Source organism: Spermophilus citellus (assembly GCF_964194105.1).
Source record: "Spermophilus citellus genome assembly, chromosome: 6".
NCBI classification, from domain to species: domain Eukaryota; kingdom Metazoa; phylum Chordata; class Mammalia; order Rodentia; family Sciuridae; genus Spermophilus; species Spermophilus citellus.
This window is the reverse complement of record NC_138187.1, coordinates 13,540,479-13,566,774: the sequence shown is the minus strand read 5'-3', so window position 1 is coordinate 13,566,774 and position 26,296 is coordinate 13,540,479. Positions and strand designations below refer to the sequence as shown.

Sequence of the window (26,296 nt, the reverse complement as noted above, 5' to 3'; positions counted from 1 at the left end):
TCAATATCACAAGAGTCTTTACTGGGAAATCCTGGAGTAGGCCACCTTGAAAAATCAGCAGTTGGGTTTCAAAAGTAGCAGAGGTGGCCCAATTTGACTTTGGCATTTACACTGAAGGTCAGTTCCGGTTCCTGCTTAAGGTGCGGCTTCCTCTTCCTAGAGGCCCAGGTATCATGGAAGAAGTGTTCCCCCTTTTATCTTCTTTCTTCATTTGATGGGTGTCTCTTTAGGAGGATCGTCACACCTTTCGATTATCTTCTTGAAAGGATCGCCTGAATCGCAGGTCTGCGTTGGACACAGGAGAGAGTGGTCAGTGCAAACCCACACCGCCCTGTCTCTGTAAGGGAGTGACCAGATGGATCTCAGGCCTCCTTGATCTCCCCCCTTTTACTTTCTGGAATCCTCCCTTGAATTCCTGCCATGCTGTCCCAGTAAACGCTATCCACAAAAGACAAAAGGGTTGGTTTGTCATCCCCCCCCCCGCCCCCAGCATCTGTTCCCCTTCTGACATCAACCCCAGATCTTCCTTGGGAGGTCACCCCTCCCTCTCTCAGTGCCTGTCATCTCTATGGCTGTACCCACAGCTGCAGCATGTCACTCAGATCTGACCAAGGAAACCGCCACATCTTCAAAGCCACAGCGATCGGCTCATGGAAGGGCGAACTGCCCCAGCAGATCCAATGAAATGCCCGGAAAATTCTAGGTCCCCTGTTCTTTCCTACTAGACTGAACCCAAAGAGATATGAGGGGTTGATAAAAAAAAAAAAAAAAAAAGGTTTGCAATTATCAGGAGGAGACTATTTGCAAAACAAACTAACATGGAAAACAACCCCAGAGAGGAACCAGGTTCTGGTGACGTTGCAAACTCCCGTCTTAGGACACACAGAAAACGAGAATTATCCTTGGATTTTTGCTTCAGCCTGTTTTTGCTTCAGCCCATGATCCACAGAGCAATTGTGACCCTCTGCCTTGGGCTGTGTCGTGAACTGGGACAAGTTAGTGTCTTACTCTCTGACAGTTCCATTGCTTACCAGGAGCAGCAGCCTGTTCCCCCAAATGCAAAGGCACTTGTTGCTGAAAAGAAAGGAAAAAGGCCACCATGTCACTGGGAAAGAACGTAGATCCTGGGTCTTGTAGCACAGGTGGTGTGTTTTGTGAACTTCTCATTACTTTAAAACGAAGGACTGGTGATTAAGACCAAGCCTCTGCCACAGAAGTATTGTGTTTTAGGGACAATGATTTCATTCATTCATTCCACAGATATTTACTGAGTGATTACAATGTGCCAGGTCATATTAGGACCTAAGGTGACGAGGGTACAAACATGACTGGTGGCCGAGAGGATTCGAGTTGAGCCTCTAGATCCCTTCCCCAAATAATGCTGGCAGTATTAACATGCGACCGATACCGATAATAAATTACAGTGTCAAGATCACACGTTCCGGGCTGGGGATGTGGCTCAAGGGGTAGCGCGCTCGCCTAGCGTGCGTGAGGCACTGGGTTCAATTCTCAGCATGACATAAAAATAAAGATATTGTGTCCACCTAAAACTAAAAAGTAAATATTAAAACAAAAAAGATCACTCCTTTCAAAATCACACCTTCCATTTGATTTAAGGTGGATTTCCTATTTATCTGTATTTTCCAGGGCACCAAGAAAGTGGGCAGAGGCTTTGGAATTGGAGCAGGACTTTCTGCATTTTTATACCCTCTTGGCAGGACTAAAGTCAGCAGAATACAGCAATATCTCTTAGCATTATTACATGCATGACCTGTGGCAGCAATTCTCGCCTAAGATAATTCTAACAAAAAGTGCTTCGTTACACACTATTCTAAGTATTTAAAAAAAAAAAAAACACCTGAGAATAAATGAAATGGCTAAATAGGTACAGAATAAAATAATCCAAGATACAGTGTTAGGTATATATCGTGGTAGAGTTATGATACTATTTGTATAATATGGCCCCACTTTTGTAATTAAATAAAGTGTCAGTAGATAGAGGCGTGATTGCCCGGGCCCAGGGAAAGAAGATCTGGAAGAATATACACTGAAGCATTAATGGTGGGATGAGATGTCAGGGTACTTTTCATCTCAGCAGGATATACCTCTGCATCAGCAGGTTTTTTTTTTTTTGTTTTGTTTTTTGTTTTTAAAGAGAGAGAATTTTTTAATATTTATTTTTTAGTTTTCGGCGGACACAACATCTTTGTTGGTATGTGGTGCTGAGGATCGAACCCGGGCCGCACGCATGCCAGGCGAGCGCGCTACCGCTTGAGCCACATCCCCAGCCCTGCATCAGCAGGTTTTAGAAAACAAATGTGAGCTCTGTGAGGACAGGGGCTTTGTTTTGTTCCCAACAATCCAGCATCTAGAACAAGCCAACCATGGAATATGTTAAATGATCAACTGATTTTTTTTTTTTTTTTGTACTAGAGATTGAACCCAGGGATGCTTTACCACAGAGCCCCATCCCCAGCCCTTTTTATTTGTTATTTTGAGATAGGGTCTTCCAGAGTTGCTCAGGGCCTCACTAAGTTGCTGAGGCTGGCTTTGAACTTGTGATCCTCCTGCCTCAGCCTCCTGAGTTGCTGGGATCACAGGAGTATGCCAGTGCACCTGGTATCAATTGATTTTTTTTTTAAATTGAAAAACCTCAGAAATGCTTAAACATCAAAAGTGAAGAGCCCTTATGTGACCCCCAACAGCTTGGTCTCTAGTTTCCCGATGCACTTTTCACAAAGGGCTAGTCTGCATCCCTGAGCTCCCAGGGCAGCCTCTGGCCTCACCTCCACTTCCCTCCTTTCCAGGATCAGTGCGCTGGGGTTGGCTCTCTTCTCCATATCCTGCAGCTTGATCAACTTCTCTATCAGGAACATCTTATCTTTGCCCTCCTGCCAAGAAGGAAAAAGAAAAACAAAAATCAAACCATGGGGGAATGAATGATGGTGTAGTATTAAAGAGAAATTGGTTAAAAGAAGGTACCAGAAGTGGGATGGAGACTGTTTTCATATTTTCTTTTGATGAAAAGAAGCATTTCACAGCAAGGCCAGTGACACCCTACCCGGATCCCCAGAGCTCTCCTGCATTATAAGAGGCTCCTCCAAAGCAATTCCCCTACCAGGCTTGGGCAAGACCCTCCTCTAGCCTAGAACTAGAAATAACTGAAGATTTCAGTATTGACACAGCCAGGATCCCCTGGATTAAGATAATACCTCTCAGGGGAAAAAGACAGCCAAGTGAGCTCTGAGTCTTATGCGGGTTTCTCAGCCAGGCCAGAAAACCAGGAGTTAGAAGATCAAGAAGACTTCAAGACTAGGAGAGTGAGGTAACCCACCACAGATGGGAAGCTGGGAAAGTGAGCTCAGCCTTCTGAGACTCTGTGGTCAGCAGAAATGCCGGCTACCGTCAAACAAGGTGGGGCTACCCTATCCTGAAAATGGCAATATTAGAAACTTTCCCCAAAGATAAGGGGAATTGGGATTGGGGCAAACGCAGGTGTAGAATAGTCCCTGAATGGTAAAAAGCACACCCCTAGATGGAGCTAGGAGAGTCATGAGACAGGTGTTCCGTGAAGAAGAGCACAGGTGAACTGAGGTCCCACCTCTACGTATGTGATGACATCAAGAGACTGAGTCTTTCCCACCCCACAGTTGCCATGGAACTGTACACCTTTGATCTCTGCTTGAGCCGGCCGGACTCTCTCGGATTATGCTGTGTCTCACTTCTGGCCGTAAATAAAGCCTTGCTTGTGCCTAAATTCTGTCTGGGTCCATGGTTGGTGTCTATGACTCTGGATTCAAGAACCTGCATTTATAATGGTGTCCCCCTTCTTGGCACACTCCTGTCCCAGAGCCTATTCTACAGCCTGGTACTGCCTGGCCGTGTCCTGTCTTCCTGCTGAGAATGCCAGAGCTCAGGGCTCTGTCCCAAAGGCTGTCCAGTGGGTTTCCTTGGTCCACTTGATCTCTGTGTTGATGGAGATGAACAATTCAAAATTGGACAGAGGAACTAAGGAAGGGAACACGTCTTCTCCTTGGAGAGTGTAATCACCTCCTTGAAAATCCCTGCAGCAGGAAATGTGTAGAATATTCCTCCTGGGTCTTGTTTGCTTCAAAGCTATTTTCTCTTATTCCTCTTCTATTAATTAATTCAGATTCTTCTGTAGGAAAAAACAATGTCCTTGGGAATTTTCAACAAGTCCTCCAGGTGTCTTGGATGTAGCCAACGTGTTTAGAAATCTCTGACCTGTAGCAGCTGTCTCCACTCTCTAGGATGAATTAGAGTTACCTAAGAGTGTGCAAAAATGCAAACTCCTAGGCTTTCCCCAATCAATTTTTATTCAGAGAGGTAAACGATATTGTGTTTAAGAACACAAACTTTGGAGTTTTCTGTTTCTCCATGTATTATGAATCAATGCAATCTGAAGGCCTTGGTTTCCCTAATTTAAAATGGGGAGTTTAAAGAAACGCCTGTGCCCTCGTTAGGATTCAATAATATATATATATATATATATATATATTTTTTTTTTTTTTTTTTTGTTGTTGTTGTTGTTGTTGTTGTTGTTCATCACTTAAAACAATGCCAGGCATCATGTAAGTGCTCAGTAAATGTTACGTGTTGCCTGAATAGGGAAGTATCGGGAATTTGTATTTCTAACATTTTATGCCGGTGGTCATTCTTTGAGAAGGATTGTTGCAAAGTCTATTCCCAAGCCTTTGACTGGGTTCTTCTGGAGATGATGCCCCTGCCTTTGGGGTCCATCCTCTGGGTGAGACTCCCAAGCAGGAAGGTCTGTAGTGATGCTCATGCTGCCTTCAAATGACGTCATCCAAACGTCTCCCGGGTTTACCTGGCACTGCCTTTACAAACCCAAGGCTTTAGAATCAAATCCTTCCTGTGTTGAGATCTGCATAAGATTTTCCCCAAGACATTTAGAGGTCTGCATCAGAGGAGCATTGGTAAAGCTTCTGGGGGTGAGGAAAAAGAGCATTACTCCTTTACCTTCTGAAAGAATAAACTCAAATTATCTGAAACCCCACAGATAAGTAGATAAGACACTAGGGAGTCCTATTTCTTTCCCAAATGTCTAGATACAAGATCTTATATCACAGCCATGTTAGTACTTGGAAGGACAGAAAATCAGCCCAGGATCAATAAGCACCCCCGTGCCTAGACTACAGTCTCTACCATTTCCCAAAGACTCTTTGAAGGAACAGCTGCTTCCTGTTCTGTAACAGGAAATGAACCAAGATGAACCTAGAACACCTGGTTCTTTCGGAGAGTAAGGAACCTATCAAATACTTCTGGTGTCATGTCAAAAGAACTCAGAAGTTAATTCAATTCTTTAGGTTTTTTCCTAGCAAATAATGAGACTCTTTGAGCATAAAAATGACTGCAATTTTGGGGTTGTGGCTCAGCAGTAGAGAGCTCGCCTAGCACGTGCGAGGCCCTGGGTTGGATCCTCAGCACCACATAAAAATAAATAAATAAAATAAAGGTATTGTGCCTAACTACAATTGAAAAATAAATATTAAAAAGAAAAATGATCCCTAAGTTTAAAAAAATGACTGTAATTTAAAGATATTAACATATACTTAAACTTTACATTCATAATGATAATTTTAAAATCCCCATAGGCTGTATTTGGAAGTTGTTAGGTGTAATGGATTGAATAGTGTCCCCTTTTAAAAAGATATGTTCAAGTTCAAATGCCAGGACCTGTGAATATGACCTTAGTTGGGAATAAAGTCTTTGAAGATGCAATTTAATTAAGGATTGTGGGATGAGATAAAGGAAACAAATCATGCATTTACCCTGACTTTCCTCTATGTGCTGCATTTCAAGGTAATTGTATAATTGATAAGAAGTCTTTGTTAATACAATTCCAGTCAATAAGTGCACTCAGAGGAATGGTAAAATTACTAGGTTTATCTCTATTATCTCTATGATATAAATGGATCTTCTAGGCCACACACACATCAAAGCCTACTAAATCCATTAGCTGAAAGGTTGATGGGAATTCTATCATAGATCCATGGGGCTGAAGAAGCTCTGACCAGCAATCGCTCTTAACATCACAGAAATTAGACAGTCAGACATTGTCTATCTGAAGGGGATGTCACAGAGGGGCACAGCACCACCCATGAAGTACAGAGGGTCCCCAAGAAGATGTTGACTTGTGATTTTCCAACTTTACTACATTGTGAAAATCATGCATATTCAGTAGAATCTGAACTTCAGAGTTGGAGTTTTGCTCTTTTCCAGGCTAGTGAGATTTGGTTCGATACTCTCTTGTAATGCTGGGCATTGGCTTCCAGCTGTGGCTCCCAATCAGTCACTGGCTCACAAAGGAAATAGCAGATCCGCTACAGTGAACAGTGTTGCTCGGCTATGATGCAAAAAGACTCTGGAAGGAACCGTGGGGAAGCTTGACATTGGGTATTAGATGATCACAGTCAATTCTTGGTAAGTTTTCTTTTAGGTGCAATGAGGATATTGTGGGTATGTTTTTAAAGTCTTTATCTCAAAGAGATGCATATAAAATTTTAAACAGATAAAGAAAAAATAATGCCAGGCCTAAGATTTGCTTTAAAATAATGCAGAGATTTGCAGGGAAGATGTAGTATAGATAAAATGAGAGTTTCAAAAGGTTGATTGATGGTTGCCGGGGCTGGATGGTGGGCTTATGGGGGTTCATTTTACTATTTACTGTCTCTGTTTTGGAGTATGTTTGGAAATGTCTGATATGAAGGGTTTTAAAGGAGAAGGCTGACACAGGGCCCAGTGAGACTTACATTAATGATCTGTTCATGGAGAAGCCTGATCATAATCTTCCTTCCCTCTGTGATCTGCCAGTAAAGATAGGTGATGATTCTGGAAGAGAAGAAGGGAAAGGGTGACAGTTGCAGGCTCCAAATGCCAACTGGGTACAAGGGGACTGGAATATTTGCTTGCAAATGGGTTTTGACTCCACTATGTTCCTGAAAGTTCCAATCACCGGGAGTTTCAGGCTAAATGCAATAGAGTAATGGTTCTTCACCAGGCTGCACATGGGACTACCTGGGAGGTGCAGATAAGACCCACGCCATGGCCGGTCTTCAGACCCGCGAGTTGCATGTTTCTGGGCGTGCAGTCAGACATGTGCATGGTTCCAAGATGCATCTCGAGCTTGTGGATTTGGACAGTGCCATTCAAACTTCAGGTAATACACATTTCTTGGGATTGTGTTCAAATGCATATTCTCATTTAGTAGCTCTGGGGCAGAGATCAGATTCTGCATTTCTAACAAGCTCCCAGATGTATGTCTGTCTGTCTACCTAACTAATCTTTGTCCCTGACACACCAACACTAAATTCCTTGGCATCTCCAGAGTGTCCTTTGAATGTGAATGAAATGTCTGGTTGTCAAAGACCCTCAGATGATTTCAGGATGGAGGGTAGCCACCAGAAAGACCAAGGTATGATGAAAGGGTTGGACCTTTCAGTGCCTGACCCTCGTGACGGCGGGCAGGACAGAATGGCTGGAAATCAAGTTAAACACCAAAGATTTCATCATCAAGCATGCCTGCCTAGGAGTGGACGTGGAGTCACCATGCCACCCCCTCCGTCACACCTTGTTCTTGACATCTCTTCCACTTGGCTCTCCTTGAGTTACCTTCTCTATCATACACTGGTAATCGTATTTTCCAGAGTTCTATGAGTCATCTTAGCAAATTATCAAATCTGAGGATGGGGCTATGGGGAACCCTCAGATTGATAGCCGGTCGGTCAGAAGTGCAGGTCCCCTGGGTCTTGGGAGCAGCGTCTGAAGTGGTGGTGGACTCATAGGACTGATCCCTTGTGGAGTGTGACATGAATGTCAGAACTAAAGTAAACCGTAGGACACCCAGCTGGTGTCTGGGGAGTTAAAGAATTGGTTGGTGTGAAAGGGCAAGCCTCCCCCACCCCACCCCCCGCCACACACACACACATTTGGTGTCAGAAGTGTGACTGCAAAGAACACAAACCCAGTCAGTTAGAAGGGGACAGGAGCAAAGCCATCAGGAGAACTCAGCATTCTCAGGAAGCCAGTGGCAAGGTGGTGCGGGGGAGGGAAGGCGTAAGTGGGGACCGGGAGACCCGGTTCTAGCCTCTCCTGCCACTAACAGGCCCTGGGGCCCGGAACCTGTCTCTGCAGGTCATCCCATCTCTGTAAGTCTCATCACCTCCCTCTGTGAAGTGGAGGGATCACCCCACACTGTCTACACCACCTGGCTCCGGGACTCGGTGCCTTTGAGTTCTGACTCTCTGTACAAGAAGGTGCCATCCTGGGCAGGGGCTGGGGCTCAGTGGTAGAGCTCTTGCCTGGCGTGTGGGAGGCCCTGGCTTCGATTCTCGGCACCACATATAAATAATAAAAATAAAGATCCATTGACAACTAAAATAATATTAAAAGATAAAAAGAAAAACAAGGGGCTGGGGATGTGGCTCAAGCGGTAGCGCGCTCGCCTGGCATGCGTGCGGCCCGGGTTCGATCCTCAGCACCACATACCAACAAAGATGTTGTGTCCGCCGAGAACTAAAAAATAAATATTAAAAATTCTCTCTCTCTCTCTCTCTCTCTCTCTCTCTCCTCTCTCACTCTCTCTTTAAAAAAAAAAAAAAGAAAGAAAGAAAGAAAAACAACAAGTTGCCATGTCAAATGACACCAAGGTCAAGCTTCTCATCAGCAACTGCCATAATCAACCAACCAACTACTCTGTGCAGGAAAATAGGCACAGGGGTAACAAACCTACTTTTTTTATTAGAAGCCAGAAATGGACCTTTCTTAAAAAAATAAATAAATAAATTTCCTAATGTAACAATAATGCCCAAACCATTTTTTTCCATACCACAATCCCAGAAGGAGTCATACCTATAATTTTCCTAAGATCTCATATCCTTCTTTTCATTTTATTCTCTTATCATCTCTCGAAAGGGGCAAAGTGGATATTGCTCTACTTTATATACCTTGGGGACCAAAAAACTCAGAGAAGATATTCAAAGAACTCTTTTTAAAAAACTACCAGGGCTGGAGACATAGCTCAGCTGGTAGCGCGCTTGCCTGGCATGCACAAGGCCCTGGGTTCTCATCCTCAGCACCACAAACAAATAAACCAATAAAAAATAAAATAGAAAACTACGTATTCAGAGGTGGAGTCGGGACCATCCCAAACACAAAGGTACGCCCAAGGTCTCTGCTTTGCAACCAAAGCACCCCGAGGGCTGGGCTCATCCTGTGCCAACGACAGCAGCTCTTGGCCTCCCCCCTGGTTCCCGGAGGCACCCCACTTACAACACGATGAGTGTGAGGATGAAAAAGAAGTGCACGCTGCCGATGAGGTTGTGATAGATCCACACCACCCACTGGTAGCCGGGCCGCCCGCTCAGGGTGTCGATCCAGCGGTAGACAGAGTAGATGAAGGAAGGCAGGCCTCGAAATGGGCCGCAGTCGGCCGAAGGTTTCAGTCTGGAAAAACCCGGGTGGAAAAACATCTCTGGCACCAGACTCAGAGGTGGGCATTCTAGAACCAGGATTTTTGTTTGCTTTGCTGGTTTTGATACTGGGAATTGAACCCAGGGGCGCTCAACCACTGAGCCACATCCCTAGCCCCTTTTTATTAGTATTATTTTTTTTATTTTGAGACAGGGTCTCGCTGAGTTGCTAAGGGCCTCACTAAGGTGCTGAGGCTGCCTTTGAACTCGCAATCCTCCTGCCTCAGCCTCTCGAGCCGCTGGGGTTATAGATGTGCACCACTGCGCCCGGCTAGCCAGGGTCCTTTTTAGGTTCTGCGACTGGAAACAGCAGGTCTTGCCTTCTCTACCCACACTCCCCTTCCAGAAGAAGCCCTCTGGCTCACAGCCCCTCTGGAATGACTGGTTCTAGGACCAAAGGTACCACCTGACCCAACAGAGGTCAATTCAAAGAACAGGCTGTGACCTCTGCGGTACCTTGGATTAAAGAAGTAAATGGTGGCAGAGAGTCGCTTTCTTTGAAAATCGATTTAGGAAACCCCAAGAGGCAAGCCTGCTAGCTCTGGGGGCTGAAGCTGTCCATCATGGGCAGTCAGTTCTGCACCAGCAGAAACCAGAGGGCAATAAGGAGGAGAGGGAGAGACCAGTGGGCTCTGATAGGAAGACAGGGGACATTGCAACATGCCCAGAAGCTGCTTGAGTCCCAGGTGGCTCCAATTTCACCTGCCTCCCCCAGGTCAACCCCCCACCCCTTTCCTTCACTCTTTCTACCAAGGTTTATTTGACTTCTCCTAGGTACTGGGCTGGTAGGCCCGGGGATTCTATATTAAACAAGACAGACCTCGTCTTTCCCTCTTGGACTTCCATTCATTCGAGTGGGAACGTTGGACAAATCCATGAGTAATTAGACAAAGGCATTTCTGACTTTGAATGGTGGAATGATGGAAAGGAATTCAGGCCTGAGAGAGACAGAGGGGGGACGTGTGGACCGAAGAGGGTGGGAAGGTCCATCAGGTACACACGGATGATGGGGAGGGTCGGATCGAGGAGACAGGTTTGGAGCTGAGAGTCAGAGAGTGGAAAGAAGGAACCCAGGCGAAGCACTTGGAGGAGCCAGGCAAAGGGAGCACCGTGCCTGTGTGGGGAGGGGCCTGCTGGGTCCTGGGATGGTATACCCAGGACGGGCTGCTGCACCCATCAATCCAGAGCCCGCACTGCAACCCGCTCCTTTATCAGACTCCTGTCTCTGGACCTCTGTTCCCCTGCCCCAATCACTCCTCGGCCAGGTACCAGACCACTTAGGACAGCCCTGGGCCCCGGAGCCAATCCTAATCCTACCTACCCTGGCTTGCCCGTTCCCTACCATGGAAACCACAGTATAGGTGCTTACCCACCCACCCCCACCCCTGCTGCTTCATGTGTCCCCCCATGACATGGAGGGTCCCCTCCTCCTGGGAAGGGTGAATAACAAACAGTGACTCCCCTGCTGCTGTCTCTTGATCCCTCGGCCTCACCGTGTCTGGATAATAATAAAACCGGCCCTGGGAAGCAAACCCGAGGCCACCGTCCCCTACCTCCAGATGGTGATGGCCAGCGTGCACAGCACCCCAGTGAAAGACGGGAAGAAGAGCAGGAGGATGAAGACGGTTATCATCTGGGAGGCCCGCCAGGCTTTGCTCGGGGGCTGGAAGTTCACTATCAGGCTGATCTGCAGAGACAGGTGCCGTCCCCTCCCATCCGCACCAGAGGAGCAGCCGAGGGACCCCGCCTGGGGAGGGCCTGATCCCTTGTCGTGCCCCCCACCCCCAGATCCAGCTACCTCCCTGTCCCAGGAGACCCAGCGAAGCCCGGGGGTGGGGGTGGGGGCTGTGACCTCAGGCTGACTCACGTTTTTGACATAAAACATGGTGAAAAGGGTGATCATCTGGATGAAGGGGAGCAGAGGACAGAAGAACATTCCAATCCTGAAAAGGCAAGAGTCAGAGCCCAGGGGCGGGGCCAGGAGTCGGGACCCACATGGTGGCGCAGAGAGAAGGGGTCAATCACGTCCCCATAAAATTCACATGGTGAAGTCCTAATCTCTAGGACCTCGAAACATGCCTGTCTTTGGAGACAGGGTCTGTAAAGAGGGAGCTAAGTTGAAATGAGGTCACCGTGGTGGGACCGGTCACCAATAGGGCTGGTGTCCTTCACAGAAGAGATTAAACACAAGCCTAGAGGGGGACCACCACACAGGGAGGTGGTGACCTGGGACTGGCAGGTCCTTCTCTCCTGGCCCTCGGAAGGAACCAGCCCTGCCCACAGCACCTTGATCTTGGGCTTCCTGCCTCCAGAGTCGTGAGAGAACAAATCTCCATGGCTGGAGCCACTGGGCTCTGGGACCCTCCATGACGGCCCTTGTGGATGGGCGGAGGGGACTGCGGCGTGGCCGTGAACCAGGGCCCCCAGCTGCTCCTTTTCCAGCTCTGGGAAGGTTCTGCCAAGCGACTCCACACTACCACCAACGCCCCCGCTGGCCCTCGGCAGCCCCAACCTGGTGTGTCCTAAATGAGGGAATCAACCCGGTATTGGAGCAGGATCGAGGTCCTGCAGGGACAAGGCTTGGGGGTACACCTCTTTCCAGCTCTCCCTCAGCGCTCCCGGTGCCCAGGAAGAAAATCAGTTTGGTGCTAGAATGTCTTTAACTTCTACCCATCGCTAACCCCCAAGTTTCCAGAACAGGATGAGGCCTTAAACCAGGAGCCTCGGCACACAGCAGGGTCTGGCTCCAAGGTAAAGACTTTCAGGGTGGGATTGTTCTTATTTTTTCCAGTTTACTTTGTTATTTCTGTCAACTAGCACCGGCGGACTCCTTTAAAAATATATTTGAGTTTAAAAAAAAAAAAGGCAAACAATTCCAAAAAAAAATACTAGGTAGATAATAAACCAGATGATGTGGCAATGTGCCCCCCAAAGAAGCCAGGTTAGACTGGCAAGACTAGAGTGTAAAAGGGTAAAGCTTGGGAAACACGTTCCTCATCTTATCTCCCTTCAGCCATAACATGCACTCCCTTTTCTGTTATTATATCATCTTCTTTTAAAATTCATCATTAGGCTGGGTGCAATCCTGCGTGCTTATAATCCCAGTGACTCAGGAGACTGAGTCAGGAGGATTGCAAGTGGAAGTCCAGCCTCCACCACTTAGTGAGACACTGTCCCAAAATAAAACAATAAAAGGGGCTGGGGATGTCACTCAGTGGTAGAGCACTTGCTTAGCCTGTGTGAGGCCCTGGGTTCCATCCCCAGTTGTGCAGTAAAAGAAACCAGTTATATTATGATATTCCCTGCGTCATTATTTGTTAAAAAACAAAAAAACTTAGGAGTGCCTGTGAGTACCCTCAGGATCCAGCAATTTCACATCTTGGCCTATATTCGAAAGAAGTGGGGAAAGGATCTCAAGGAGATAACTGCACACCTGTGTTCAGAATGGCACTATTCACAATTGCCAATCGGTGGCAGCCACGTGTGGTGGACAGATGAATGGATAAATAAAATGTGGACTTCCGCACACAAGGAGCTATTGTTCAGCTTTGGCAGGGAAATGCAACCCGTGGACAAAAAAAAAAAAAAAAAAAAATCAATATTATTTGACTCCACTTTTTTTTTTTTTAATGGTGTAACATAGATTCACAGAACCAGAAAGTAGATCAGGGGTTGCCAGGGACTAGGAGGCGCAGGAAAGGAGTGGCGGATACTGGGTACAGAGTTGTTCTAGTTTTGCCAGATGAGAAGGTTCTGAAGATGGGTCACACAACCATGTGATCATACTTGCTATGAATTTTTACAATTTTTTTTTAAAGAGTGCTCATAAAGATAACAGTGTCGCCGGGTGAGGTGCTGCACACCTGTAATCCTGGCGGCTCGGGAGGCTGAGGCAGGAGGATTGCGAGTTCAAAGGCAGCCTCTGGTGAGGCCCTAAGCAACTCAGTGAGACCCTGTCTGTAAATAAAATCCAAATAGGGCTGGGGATGGGGCTCAGTGGTCGAGTGGCCCTGAGTTCAATCCCTCGTACCCAATAAATAAATAACAGTGGTCATCATATCCCCACTAAGCTCTGAGCATGTGCATTTTCTCATTTAATCCACTCTGAAACCCTGTGAGGCAGGTTCTGTTATCTCTACCTTTTACCTTGCACGAAGGAAACCCGCTGGTTGAAATAATGGTTTGTAAGCTTCCAAATTGCCAGCGGGTGCCCTAACAGGCTTCCTAAACACCAAAGTCCTGGCTAAATTAAATATAAATTAAATTCATTGACACGAACGAATTATCTGGGAGGGGGGACAATTTGGGATCCCCCCCCAATGAAATGCCAAGTCCTCCTCAGTCAGGGTCAAGCCGACTTACCACACCAGAGTTTGTGCATAGATCAGCTCTAGAACATTCCTGGCAATGTCAAATTCCTGTAAGCCAAGGCTTGTGATGAACCGCTTCCCAATGATCCTGTGAAAGTGTCCTGAGGTCAGTCCCCAAACCACCACTCCCGCCCGCCAAAGACCCCCAGGGGCCAGGACCATCAGATGCAGAGACCCTCCCCAGGTTAGGATGAAGTCGTTAGTTCCAAGTATCAGCATGTGTTTGAAAAAATAATTGAGGCACAAGTGGAATTAATACAGTGCAGTCGAGTGGGGTACTACTAAAATGGTTTTTAAATAATTCTAGAAAATTTTAGTTACCTGAATTATTAACATATCCCACCTATTATCTTTTTTATATCATTTTTGGCTTATTAAACCTTGAACAAGATTAACTCAGCACTCCCCAGTTCAAATAACTCTTCTAAACTAAAAGTGTTTTTTTTTTTTGGGGGGGGGGGTTTTGGGGTTAGAACCCAGGGTCTTGCACAAGCTAAATACCACTGAGCTACAAAACAACAACAAAAATTTAGTTAGTGTTTACCGCTGTTAAATGAATGCTATTTCCCAAATTCATAAGGAGGACCCAGGCTTCAGGCACAGCTTCAGGTACAGGCACAGGTATTCGATGTGGGAGACATCGACGGCAAATACTCACCTCCTCAGAAACTCCCCCAGGAAGGAATCCGCTAAAGAGAACACGAAGTCCATCAGGAGGAGCCGGTAGATTTCCTGGCCAATCAGCGTCTCCCAACACTGCAAGGCACAGAGGGGTCGGGGTGGGGGCAGGCACATGGCCCAGCTCAGCCCCTCTGCTCCGTTCCTGCTCCATGTGCTCCGTGGGACACACTGGCAGCTCAGATGGACGGAGTCCTTGTGTACCCAGAAAGGCAGCCCCACTGTCTGCGATCAGCACAGCCAGGTTCATTTCCAGGGGTGTCCATTCTCTCTCTCTGGGTCCCTCCCTCGCCATTAAGTCCTGCTTTCCACATAAACCCATCTCCTCCTTCTCAGGATCTCTCCTTTTAAAACCTTTCATCTCCCCCCGCCCCCCGCCCCTCCAGGTCCCATTTCTCAGTCAGGGATAATCGTTTCTTCAGGAGGTGGGAGACATCGACAGCTAAGGATGCTCCCCTTCCTTGGGCTTGGTGACCTCACAGAGCATCAGTGAACACCTGCTTAAGAAAGTGACTTGTGATTGACTGCATTGTTACTGCAGCTCTGGAAACGGGAAACCTGAGTGAGTGTGTGAAACTAGTCAACTCTGCGGAGCTGATAGACTAGTCAACTCTGCGGAGCTGATAGACTGGGAGCTTTTAGGTTTGGCTGAAGTGGGAGAGGGAAGTTCTGGGTTCACAGCTCAAGGATGGGTAGATGGATGAATGCATGGGCACGTGGACGGATGGATGGACGGATGGATGGATGGATGGACAGATGGATGGACGGATGGAAGGAAGGAAGGCTGGAGGGACACATAGATGAATGGATGAATGGATTTGGGTGGATAAATGATAGATGAATGGATGGATGGATGGACATGGATGAATGAATGGATGGTTACATGGGTAGATGGATGATGGATGGGCACATGGATGAATGGATGGATGGATAGATGGATGGACGCATGGATGGGTGGATGCATGGGTGGATGGATGGATTAATACATGGGTGAATGGATGGATGGATGGATGCATGCATGCATGGATGAATGGATGAATGGATTTGGGTGGATAAATGATAGATGAATGTATGGGTGGATGGACACATGGATGGATGGATGGATGGATACATGGGTAGATGGATGATGGATGGACATATGGATGAATGGACACATGGGTAGATAGATGGATAGATGAATGGATGGATGGATGGATGAACTGTGAGTGGATGGATCAATGGTGAATAGAAATATAATGTGGTATCCTTCTAACTAGCCTAACTTGGAGGGCTGATTTTGAACTTCTTTGATGGTTAGGGTGAGAAGATAAGGGTGCCATGTTCAAGAGATGGTTTGCATCTGGACATAGCAGTGTTTTTTGGGAGCCCAGGGAAGAAGAATGTCTGACAGAGAGCTGAAGAAATTAATGTCAACTAGGATCATGATGCTCTGGAGGGACTTATGTCCTCCCTTGAGATCAAAGACCAAGAGACCCAACTGAAGGGAGAACATCGTGGAAATCTCACCTCTTCACCGGACAGGGCCACGATGTTGAGCCAATAGTAACAAAGAATTCCAATGATGGATATTTTTAGAAAGATGTTTCTAAATAACAGAAGAGAAAACAACTATCATTACCTCCATGGCAGACTCCTGTGCTGTTTGCCAACATTTCCTTTGGGGCACCTGGTAGGATGGACATCCCTGCCCTCCTGTGGATGGGTGGGACCATGTGGCTAGTTCCTGCAAGTACATTGTGAGCTGATCCATTATGTGTCACTTCTGAGCTGCAGCAGTGGCTGCCATTGAGATCCCCAGAAGCCATGTTTCCCCTTTGGAATGGCAATCAGCGATGTTCAGGATGGCGGCCCTCTCAGCAGGTGGCCCTCAGTGATTGACAGGAGCAGAACCAGCCTCCCTGCCACACGCAGAGCACATGTAGCCTGGGCAAGAATAAGCCTTTGTGTTCCAAGCTACTGAAATCTGGGGTTTTGTTGTTCTTGTCACTGAGGCATAAACGAATGTATTCTGATTGATACACTCTCATGTGTCACATCTCCAAACTATCCGATTTCACCTCCCATGGCAATAGTAAGTCCACCCACGGCTCACTGGGTGCTGACTAACGGTCCTGCGACGGGCACCACCCCCTCCATGTTTACAATTCCATCATCAGGTAAAATTATATTTTATGCCCATCTCACCTAAGATGCAAGATTATGAGGTGGCGGTGAACCCTATATGTCCCCCTCTATACCCACTTAATGGGGCATCAGGGAAAATCTCTGAGTCGGTGACATTTGAGCAGAAGTCCAAACAGAGTCAGGAAGCGGGCCACGCGGCTATGTGTGGGTAGAGTGTTCTGGACAGAGAGGACATCCCGTGCAAAGGCCCAGGGGTGGGCACAGAGTTTGGTGTGTTTGTGAATACCCAGGAGGCCGGTGGGGAGGGGGGGAGATGGTGATCAAGAAGGAGAGAGGTAAGAAATGAGGCTGAAGAGCTGGTCAGGGGCCAGACCTCAGAGGCCACAGTAAGGAACATGCTCTGGAAGTGATCCATAAAGAAACTTGAACTGCTTTGTGCAGACCTATTGCCATAACCAGGAGTGATTCAGGGAACCAGCCAGGAAGAAGGTGTCAGGGCAGGATTTGGACAGTACAAGCCTTTGTTTATCAAAATGCTGGGACCACCTCTAGCACTAGGGTGCCTGAGTTGGAATCACCAAAATGTGTCACCCCTCCCACCTCTGGGTGGCTGAATTATAAAAAATGTACATCCTCATCCCTGCTGATGCAATAAGTACCAGGACTCACAGTCTGACCCTGGATGATTTCAGTCCCCACACATTTCCTCAGTCTGAAACCTTTGTGCAGTGCACTGTCTGCCCATCTGTACAGGTCATACTTGAGATGTATGTTAATTCTCAGGCATATAACCTTTGGAAAAGGTAAGCTGTTACTTTGAGCTATATTTTTCCAGTTTTTGTCTGTTTGTTTGTTTAACCCACACCACATGAACACACTTCACTCTTGAAATCCCTCCCTTCTGGAGGACCCAACTGTGATATTTGACCCGAACCCCTCCAGCTCCCTGGAAATGAGACGGGCACACCTACCGGATCAGGAGGATGTAGACCTCATGCCGGGGCAGCTCATACCTCTCCACCAGCCTAAGCATGGAGTATAAGCGAGGCACAGCTAAGTTGATGCAGGACACAAGGAAGGGTAGTAACAGCACGGCTCCGGGGTTCTGGTGCGTCTTCAAGAACTGTAAGGAGACAGCCAAGATGCCCACTGTGCGCTGGACCCTCTCTGCCTCACCTGGAAGACCAGCAAGGTGGGGAAACCCCAAAAGGGGCTCCTCTTGGCTCAGCTATGAAGCTACCATTATTTAATACTTACCCTGTGCCAAGCATACTGAGGCTCAGAGAGGTAAAGACACTTGCCCAGGGTCAACCAGCAAGAAAGAGGAAGATCTGAACCCAGATACTTCTGCCCCAGGGCCTAAGCTCCAAGAGCCATCATGGGATTCTGCCTTCTTGTCAAGACGCCCAGGACATGGAGGATGTGCCTCTCGCATTTGGGGCAAAAGCCTGAATGTGCAGGTACCACAGCAAGAGGGGCCACTCTTTTCCTGTCCGTGGGGATCTTGTGCATTTCGCTAGGAATCACCTGCTCTTGAGAACTGGCCTAGGAGGAGTGGGTGCCTCCGCAGGCCCACGCTGCCCCCTTGTGTGAGCAGGAGACAGGACCTTCCTCAAGGGAACCCAGCACCCTGGCATCCGCTCAGGGCGCAGCCTGGGCCGCCCCTTGGCCAGCTGTCCTCCCTGCCAGTCTTGGGATAAGAGAGTCCTGGGACCCATGGGACACCCCGCGTCCCCTTCTGAGCATCCCCAGGTCTGAGCCTGCGTCTGCTGAGGACGGTCCGCGGGCGCCCCGTGCATTTCTGGAGTGTGTCTGGAGCCCCGGGCTCCTGGGGTCCCAACGCTGCCCGCCTCCCCCACTAACAGCTGCTCAGGTGGAGCTGACGCTCGGCTCCTCTGAGCCTCTCCTCCCTGTTTTTACAGCCGCGAGGTTTCACATAACCCCAGAGATGTTGCCAGGATTCGATGAGATCCAATAGGGTCAAGCCTGGGCCCTGGGACACAGCTGGGGACACTCCCAGGCACTGGAGTGACCGATGATTGGTGGCCACCACTTCAGATGCCGAAGCCCTGGGACTCCCTCACTCCTGCCTTCTCTCCCCCAAGCTGCTCCCCTTTGTTCAGGACAACAGTCAGAAGTCTTCCCACCGACACCTGCCTGGTCACAGCTGGTACCCTAGGTGGGCGTTGCCAGGGGCCCCAGGACTGTGACCCAAACTCCCCTCTTCACAGCAGACCTTATCAGGGCATGGACACAACCCCACATTTTTTATTCTGGCCTCTTTTGCAGTTTCCTCCATTTAGTTGAGAACCTACTATGTCCTAGGTCTTGGGCCAGGTGCTGGGAGAAACAGACACACAAGCAGGGGGCTTCAAAGCTGCACGTCTCAGGCTCAGAGGGGAAGGGTGCAGAGTCAGGGGGGCTCCCCTCAGCCTAGTGGGGGTACAGGTGGTGGCGAGGGCAGGCTTCCCGGAGGAGGTGACAATCATGCTAAGGTCGGGGGTGGGAGGAATTTGCCAGGTGACAGGAAGCATAATACACTCAAGGATCTGTGAATGCACCGTTATGCATGGTTGGCACTAGATACGGGGGTGGTGGGGCACAGGCAAAAGTCAGGTCATAAAAGATCTACGAAACCTGCCCCGAGAATCGGTTTATATTTTCTTCCCTTTACCTCTCCCTCCCTTCCTTCCTTATTTCCTTCTTTCCTTTTTTTGAAATGCTGCAGATCAAACCCTGGGTCCCATGCACACTTTGCAAGTCTCACTGAGCCATCCCCAGCCCTAGACTTCATATCGAGAACCATGGGAAGCCGTTAAAAAAGTTAAGTAACCAGGGCAAACTGCGCCCACAGGTGGAGATCTGCACCCGGACAGAAGGAGCCCGGTACCCAGAGAACAAAGCTGGATCCTACAGAAAACCTGTCCTACCCCATGGTCACCCCGGAGACAAGACAAGGGTCAGAGCCTAAATCATAGCACCCCTTTATCACTGAGGGTGCCGGGGCTGGGGTAACCCCTGCACACCTTTGCTCTCACCCTGGCCATGCACCTAGATGCAGGCAAGACTTACTGAGCATCCCCTCTGCGCCAGGCACCATGGGAGGCACAGGGAGGTGATGATGAAGGAAGAAATGAGCACTGGATCCCGGGTGCACAGCCACAGCCCCCAGCTCTGCAGCAGCCCGGACCCTTTGCTCCCTGCCGAGGTGCCCAGCTGAGCCCGGGAGCCTGGGAGCCGGGGGACTGTGCGATCGATCGTACCCTGGTTTCCTGACGCTGGCCTCAGGCCCCCCCAGCCTCCCACCCCTTCCTCTGCCCGGGCCCCTGGCCTTCCCGCCCATCGGGTTACCTCGGAGTTGTACTCGGCCAGGTAATAGACGGCGACACAGCAGGCGATGGCCATGCCAGTGGACACCAGCCAGGCCGCCACGTGGGCAGACAGGCGCGTGAGCTGCTGGTGGAAGGTGAGCTTGGTGTTCTCCAGTCGGATCTCTGACAGGTTCTCCTGGGAACACAGGAAGCCAGCTGAGCCCCAGGTCCCTCTCGCTGTCAGCTGGTGTGTGTGTGTGGGGGGGACGACGGGGACACGCTGGCCCCCCCACCCAGAGACACACCCAGCCCAGATCCAAAGGGATGGACCTGGATTGTGGGAGGCCCCGGGGAGAAGCTCAAAACAGCCAAGAACCCCCATCCCCACATCCAACTCCGTTTCCATCGTAGAGGAACCGGTGGAAGGAACAGATGGTGACTTTGATCTTGAGGGAAACACATGAAGGACAGAGAGGTGTTCCTTGAATGAGGCTGGGTGCGCACACGGAGCAAGAAGTCAACACCCGCAACCCCCTTGTCAAAGCCCCTGCTGATGAATTCTGCTTGTTAATTCTTTTCTTGTATGTTTTTATTTTGGGGGTGATGGGGGGTACTGGGGATTGAACTCAGGGGCACTCGACCACTGAGCCACGTCCCCAGCCCTATTCTGTATTTTATTTAGAGACAGGGTCTCACTGAGTTGCTTAGGGCCTGACTTTTGCTGAGGCTGGCTCTGAACTTGTGATCCTCGGGCCTCAGCCTCCCGAGCTGCTGGGATGACAGGCGTGTGCCACCACACCCAGCTTTGCTATTTCTTTTTAAAAAGTTTATTTCTTTACACCAGGGTTGCTCCATCTCCACACTATTAATATTTGGGGCCAGATAATTCTGTGTGGGGAAGGGGACATTCTCTGCACTACAGAGAGCTTAATAGCTTCCCTGGCCTCTACCCCCTGGATGCCAGCAGTAGCCTGTCCCCAATTGTAGCCACCAAAAAAGTCTCCAGACATTGCCAAACGTCCCTCTGAGGGGAGAAGATGTTCTAGATTGAAAACCACTGCTCGGGGGTAAAGTTTTAAACCTGGAGCTATAGGGTCAGGAGTCCCTGCCTTTGAACACTTTAACATAAAGTGCTACGTGGCCTCCAGGAGGGCTGTACCAGGTAGAAGGCCCCCGAGTCATGCAGAAATGTCCATCTCCCCACATCACCACCAGAACCAGGCATTATGGCTATTTTGTGTTTCTATTCTTTTTTTTTTTTTAACAAATCTCATGAGCAATAAAAAAAGTCATTGATTATTGCTTGATCAAAAGTAGACATTGTGGAGGGGGGGGCAGGGGAGGAATGCCTGTGGAAAGACGCCTCACCCTTATCTCGGTGCTCAGACTCTTCTGTTTCAGCTTCACGGCTTTTTCGTGCGTGACAGTAAAGTCCCAGCAGAAGATAAGTTTGGCGATCCCTCTGGAGTAAATGTGGGGGTTGATGAAGTTGTTCCGGAAATACTTGGCCATGCTGGAGAAGGCAGAAACCAAAGCACCTACAGGTCACTCCACCAGGCATCGGGGGGTGCAGGGCTGGGACCAAGGACACCCCACCATCATCAATAGTGAAAGGTGACATTGGAAGAGTGGCCTGGAGCGCTGGGACAACAGACACAAAGGTTGACAGGCCTGCCCCACCATCTGAACTCGCCCACTGGGGAATCTTTGTCCTTTGAACTGTTCCGAGTGTCAGTTTTCACACCTCGTAATGGAGATAATGACAGGGCCCACCTCAGAGATCTGGTGAGAGGTATGAGTTTCCTGCAGCTGCTGTAACAAATCACTGCTAATGAGACAGCTTAAGATGACGCAGGTTTATTACCTTAACATTTCTGGAGGTCCGAAGTCAGAAAATGGGTCTTACAAAGCAAGAGTTTGGCAGGGCCTTGGTCCTAGGAGGAGGATCTGGGGGAGAACCTGATGCTTTGCCTTTTTCAGGTTTGGGGGGCTATCTGCATTCTTTGGCTGTAGGTCCCTCCTCAAAGCAAGAGGAGTAGCATCTCTCTCTTCCCTTCTCTGACCTCTGGTCTCCCTCTTAAAAGGACCCTGTGGGGGCTGGGGATACAGCTCAGTTGGTAGAGGGCTTGCCTTATATGCACAAGGCCCAGGGTTCAATCCCCAGCACAACAGAAAAACCTGTGGGTCCACGGGCCCAGCTGGATAACCCAGGATAATCTGCCCATCTCAAGAGCTTTGACCTAAACACATTCCCTTTGGGCTGGGGATTAGCAGTCGACCACAAGTCGCTAGAGGGCTTGGAACAGCAGGCACTAGAGGGCGCCATTGAGACGGCGGGGATGTCCCAGGACCAGGGTCCTCTCAGCACCCGGCCTGGGGTGTAACAGGAGCTGAATGCTGACTTTCCCAAATCGGCACCCCTTAGTAACAACTACTGCAGAAACATTTTCTACTTTAATAGAACAGAATGAAATGGCGCTTTAGTCAGAATTACCATGCTGGTATTAAGGTCATTAGGAGCTGCATTGCTTCCAATCCCCAGCACTGCAAAGAAAATTAAAATGAAATAAAAATGAAGATGGGGATGCAGAAACACAGAGGGAAGACCACTGAACACTCAGGGAGAAGACAGCTGTATTAGTCAGCTTTCCATCACTATAACACACGCCTGAAATAAAAAATTAAAAAACTTACAAAGAAAAAAGGTTTGTTTTAGCTCACACTTTTGGGAGCTTCGGTCCATGATCAGTTGGCCCTGTTGTTTTGCACATCATGGTTGTGCAGGAGGGCAGAGCCGAGCAGAACTTCCCACTTTGTGATCAGGAAGCCAAAAAGAGACAGAGATGCGAGGGTCCCAGGATCCCCTTTGAGGACCCACCTGAAGCCCTCCCATCGGGGGCCCCACCTCTTAAAGTCTCCACCACCTGCCAATCGTATCAGGTGGGATCAAGCCTTTAATACCCAGGTCTGTGAAGGACACGGAAGCTCCAAACTATATCAAGCCAAGAAAATAACCTTAGAAGAAACCCATCTCGCTGACCCCTTGATCTTGGACTTCTACCTTCCAGAAACTGTAAGAAAATAAATTGCTGGATTCAGGGGCCTAAACATGGACGTGCATCTGACAAACTTCCGGATCCTGGGGTAAACATGGACGTGCACCTGAGGAACTTCTGGATCCAGGATCCTAAACATGGACATGCACCCGAAGAACTTCCAGATCCGGGGGCCTAAACATGGACGCCTGAGGCACTTCCGGATCTGAGGGCCCAAAGATGGACGCCTGAGGAACTTCCGAATCCTAGTCTCAACATGGACGTGCAACTGAGGAACTTCCGGATCCGGAGGCCTAAACATGGACGCCTGAGGCACTTCCGGATCTGAGGGCCCAAAGATGGACGCCTGAGGAACTTCCGAATCCTAGAGTCTCAACATGGACGTGCAACTGAGGAACTTCCGGATCCGGAGGCCTAAACATGGACGCCTGAGGCACTTCCGGATCTGAGGGCCCAAAGATGGACGCCTGAGGAACTTCCGGATCCTAGAGCCTAAACATGGACATGCAACTGAGGAACTTCCGGATCCGGAGGCCTAAACATGGAGGACTGAGGAACTTCCGGATTGAGAGCCCAAACATGGACGTGCACCTAAAGAGCTTCCAGATCTGGGGGCCTAAACATGGACGTGTCCCTGGAACTTCTGGGTCCTTGTGCCTATAAAGGGCAGGGTGTGACTCTCAGAAGGGACGTGGCCCATGAAGGGGAGCTGAGTATGGGGCCTGTTGGGGGCAGACTGAGCTGTCACACCCTGAACTTGAATGTGATGGTGGCCTCACTTCCCGGCCTTCCCCTGGGTGTCACTTCCTCCCCTTCCAGGCGGTGCCCGGGAGGAAGTGAGACCAGGCACAGGGGCCAGGCCCTGAGGAGGGACACGGTCTTTCTCCTCGCTTAGCCAGGCGCCTGGCCTGGCTGGGAATGGGGACGTCTCGTGACACTGGCTGCCTCCTGCATCCCTGCCCCAGGACCTCAGGGACCACAGGCAGGGACAGTTGTTGATTCTCCCCTGGCCGCTGACCCTCAGTCCCGGGGTCTGCCCAGGGAGAGCTCTGTCTCCCAGAGGGTCAGGGGGCCCCTGTGACCTGCTGCTCCTTACCCACCGTCATCCTGGGTGAGCACAGGTCAAGACACCAGACGCTACTGAGAGTGACATCTCCTGGATGGGCGGCTGGGGACTTTGCCTCTGTCCCCAGGCCTCGGACACCGGATGATCCCTCCCAGAGACAGAAAATAACCCCACACTGCCCAAGACTTATTTTTAGGCTTTGGATTCTGAAATTTTCCTGCTGCCACCTGAGACAATATTCCAGGGGAAAAAAAATACAACATGGAGTCAGTCAAACCAAGCTGACCCATCTGGTCCTCCCAGAGAAATCTGGATTGGGGGGAGAAGAGCCATCCTCAACTGGCGAAATAGTGAAGTTCCCTTATCCTTATTTTGTGTAAGCAAAACAAATAATCTGATGTTAACTCATCGAATTATTTTTGATGAGTGCTTGGATCATAGGAAAACTGATTCTGTTTTATGGAATGAAGTGTTGCCTGATTTTAAAATGTAAAATGAAGCCAATTAGGATTGTTAAATTACACTGTCATAATTCTGTTCTTTGATAGCAGAAATAAATAAATCTTTTTTTAGAAAAAAAAGAAAGAAAATAAACTCCTCCTGCTTCTCAAGCCTCCCAGTCTGTGGTGCCCTGCTCCGGCCACCAGCCAGTGCCCACGGCTGGGACCTTTTCCTGTGTGGTCTCCCACGCGTACCTCGTCTCTGACCACTGTCCACCCAGGTCCTCATGTCTGAGTCATCTGGGTCACCCCATCTTTATTTTCCTTAAAGGCCCACAACTAACTCTGTCCAGCTCCTATTTGACATCCCAGGACCAAGAGATGCAACATCATGGAGAAACTGGCTCCGGGGCTAAGGTTTTGGAGCGTCTTGGATTTTGCCTGAATCTCCAGGCAGCCTCATCAGGAAAGGCGGACGTCTCCGTACCTGAAGAGCAAGCTGAAGAAGCAGGTGACCAAGCAGGCCCCGATGGTGAAGAGGTACGCCAGCTGCATGTTGTAGGCCAGCCTGCTGCTCCCGTGCCAGATGGTGGAATTGGTGTAGAAGCCGTAGTACATCACCGTATCCCTGAAGTAACCCTGACGGGGACAAGGAAGAGATCCAGGTCAGGTGCATCTTGAGATAGAGGTCAACGACGATGGTCCTCAGACTTGACCTCTTCATCTGCAGTTAATTTGGGCCAATCAATTTAGACATTGGTATCAAAGGGGAATCCTTCCCAGGACTCTTCCTCTCTCTCTCTCTCTCTCTCTCTCTCTCTCTCTCTCTCTCTCTGGTACTAGGAATTGAATCCAGAGGTACTTAACCACTGAGCCACATCCCCACCCCTTTAAAAAAACATTTAATTTAGAGACAGGTCTCACTGAGTTGCTTAGGGCCTCTCTAAGTCACTGAGGCTGGTTTTGAACTCAAGATCCTCTTGCCTCAGCCTCCTGAGCTGCTGGGATGACAGGCGTGCGCCCCCGGCTTCCAGAACACTTAAGGTCACCCAAATCTGCAGCTGCTCAAGTCTCGTATATTAAAATAGCATAGTATTTGCACATAAACTGCCCCTATATTCCCGTCTGCTTTAAATGATCTCACCCATCATACTGGATACAATGTCTAGGCTATGTAAATAGTTGTTACAGTATATGGTTTAGGGACTAAAGAGGAGAAAACGGTTCAAAACAGATGCAATTTTTTTAATGCTTTCAACCTGCAGTTGATCAAATCCGAGGATTTGGAACCCGGGGATTTGGAAGATCGACTGGTTTGCCAAAAAAAGGGCTCCCGCGTCCACGGAGAACCTAGAGGGAGGTTTTCTCACTAGGCTCCCAGAGTGAAGAAGAGTCTCCAAACCAACAGAACCTCACACTGAAGGTGTTGGTTTCACAGACAGGCAGCAGGACAGACCGGCCTTGTAGACCTCTGCCAGCTGCTGAATACGAGGGCCACGTGTTTTTAATAGAAAATGATTTAAGCCTTTAGGTCTACGCTGCAGTTTACAGAAAATGAGAAACCGGTTGGAAAGAACACAAGGAAATAATCAAATAATCTTGGAAGGTAGGATTTCAGAGCCTATAGAACAACGGGCACAGTTTCTATAATAAAGACAATGTCCAGAAAAGACTCCCTGGGGTTGGGAGATTGTTCTAGATTCATACAGATTTAAGCGGGGGGGGGGGGGGTATATACA

General features: G+C 48.9%; 1 protein-coding gene across 1 annotated transcript in view; it reads right to left on the bottom strand.

The window, feature by feature from the left end:
• Positions 1 to 238: 238 nt before the first annotated feature.
• TMC5 (transmembrane channel like 5) overlaps positions 239 to 26,296 on the bottom strand; it is a gene marked incomplete at both ends in the record, with an annotated part of 43,723 nt that continues 17,665 nt past the window's right edge. Inside the window, 14 exons of the mRNA XM_081299106.1 lie at positions 239 to 285; positions 1,032 to 1,074; positions 2,787 to 2,891; positions 6,795 to 6,873; positions 9,313 to 9,486; positions 11,066 to 11,199; positions 11,380 to 11,455; positions 13,875 to 13,970; positions 14,541 to 14,638; positions 16,067 to 16,145; positions 17,656 to 17,807; positions 20,036 to 20,191; positions 21,364 to 21,508; positions 25,045 to 25,196. Coding sequence (XP_081155232.1) covers positions 239 to 285; positions 1,032 to 1,074; positions 2,787 to 2,891; positions 6,795 to 6,873; positions 9,313 to 9,486; positions 11,066 to 11,199; positions 11,380 to 11,455; positions 13,875 to 13,970; positions 14,541 to 14,638; positions 16,067 to 16,145; positions 17,656 to 17,807; positions 20,036 to 20,191; positions 21,364 to 21,508; positions 25,045 to 25,196 — 1,536 coding nt within the window. The remainder of the gene's footprint in view (positions 286 to 1,031; positions 1,075 to 2,786; positions 2,892 to 6,794; positions 6,874 to 9,312; positions 9,487 to 11,065; positions 11,200 to 11,379; positions 11,456 to 13,874; positions 13,971 to 14,540; positions 14,639 to 16,066; positions 16,146 to 17,655; positions 17,808 to 20,035; positions 20,192 to 21,363; positions 21,509 to 25,044; positions 25,197 to 26,296) is intronic.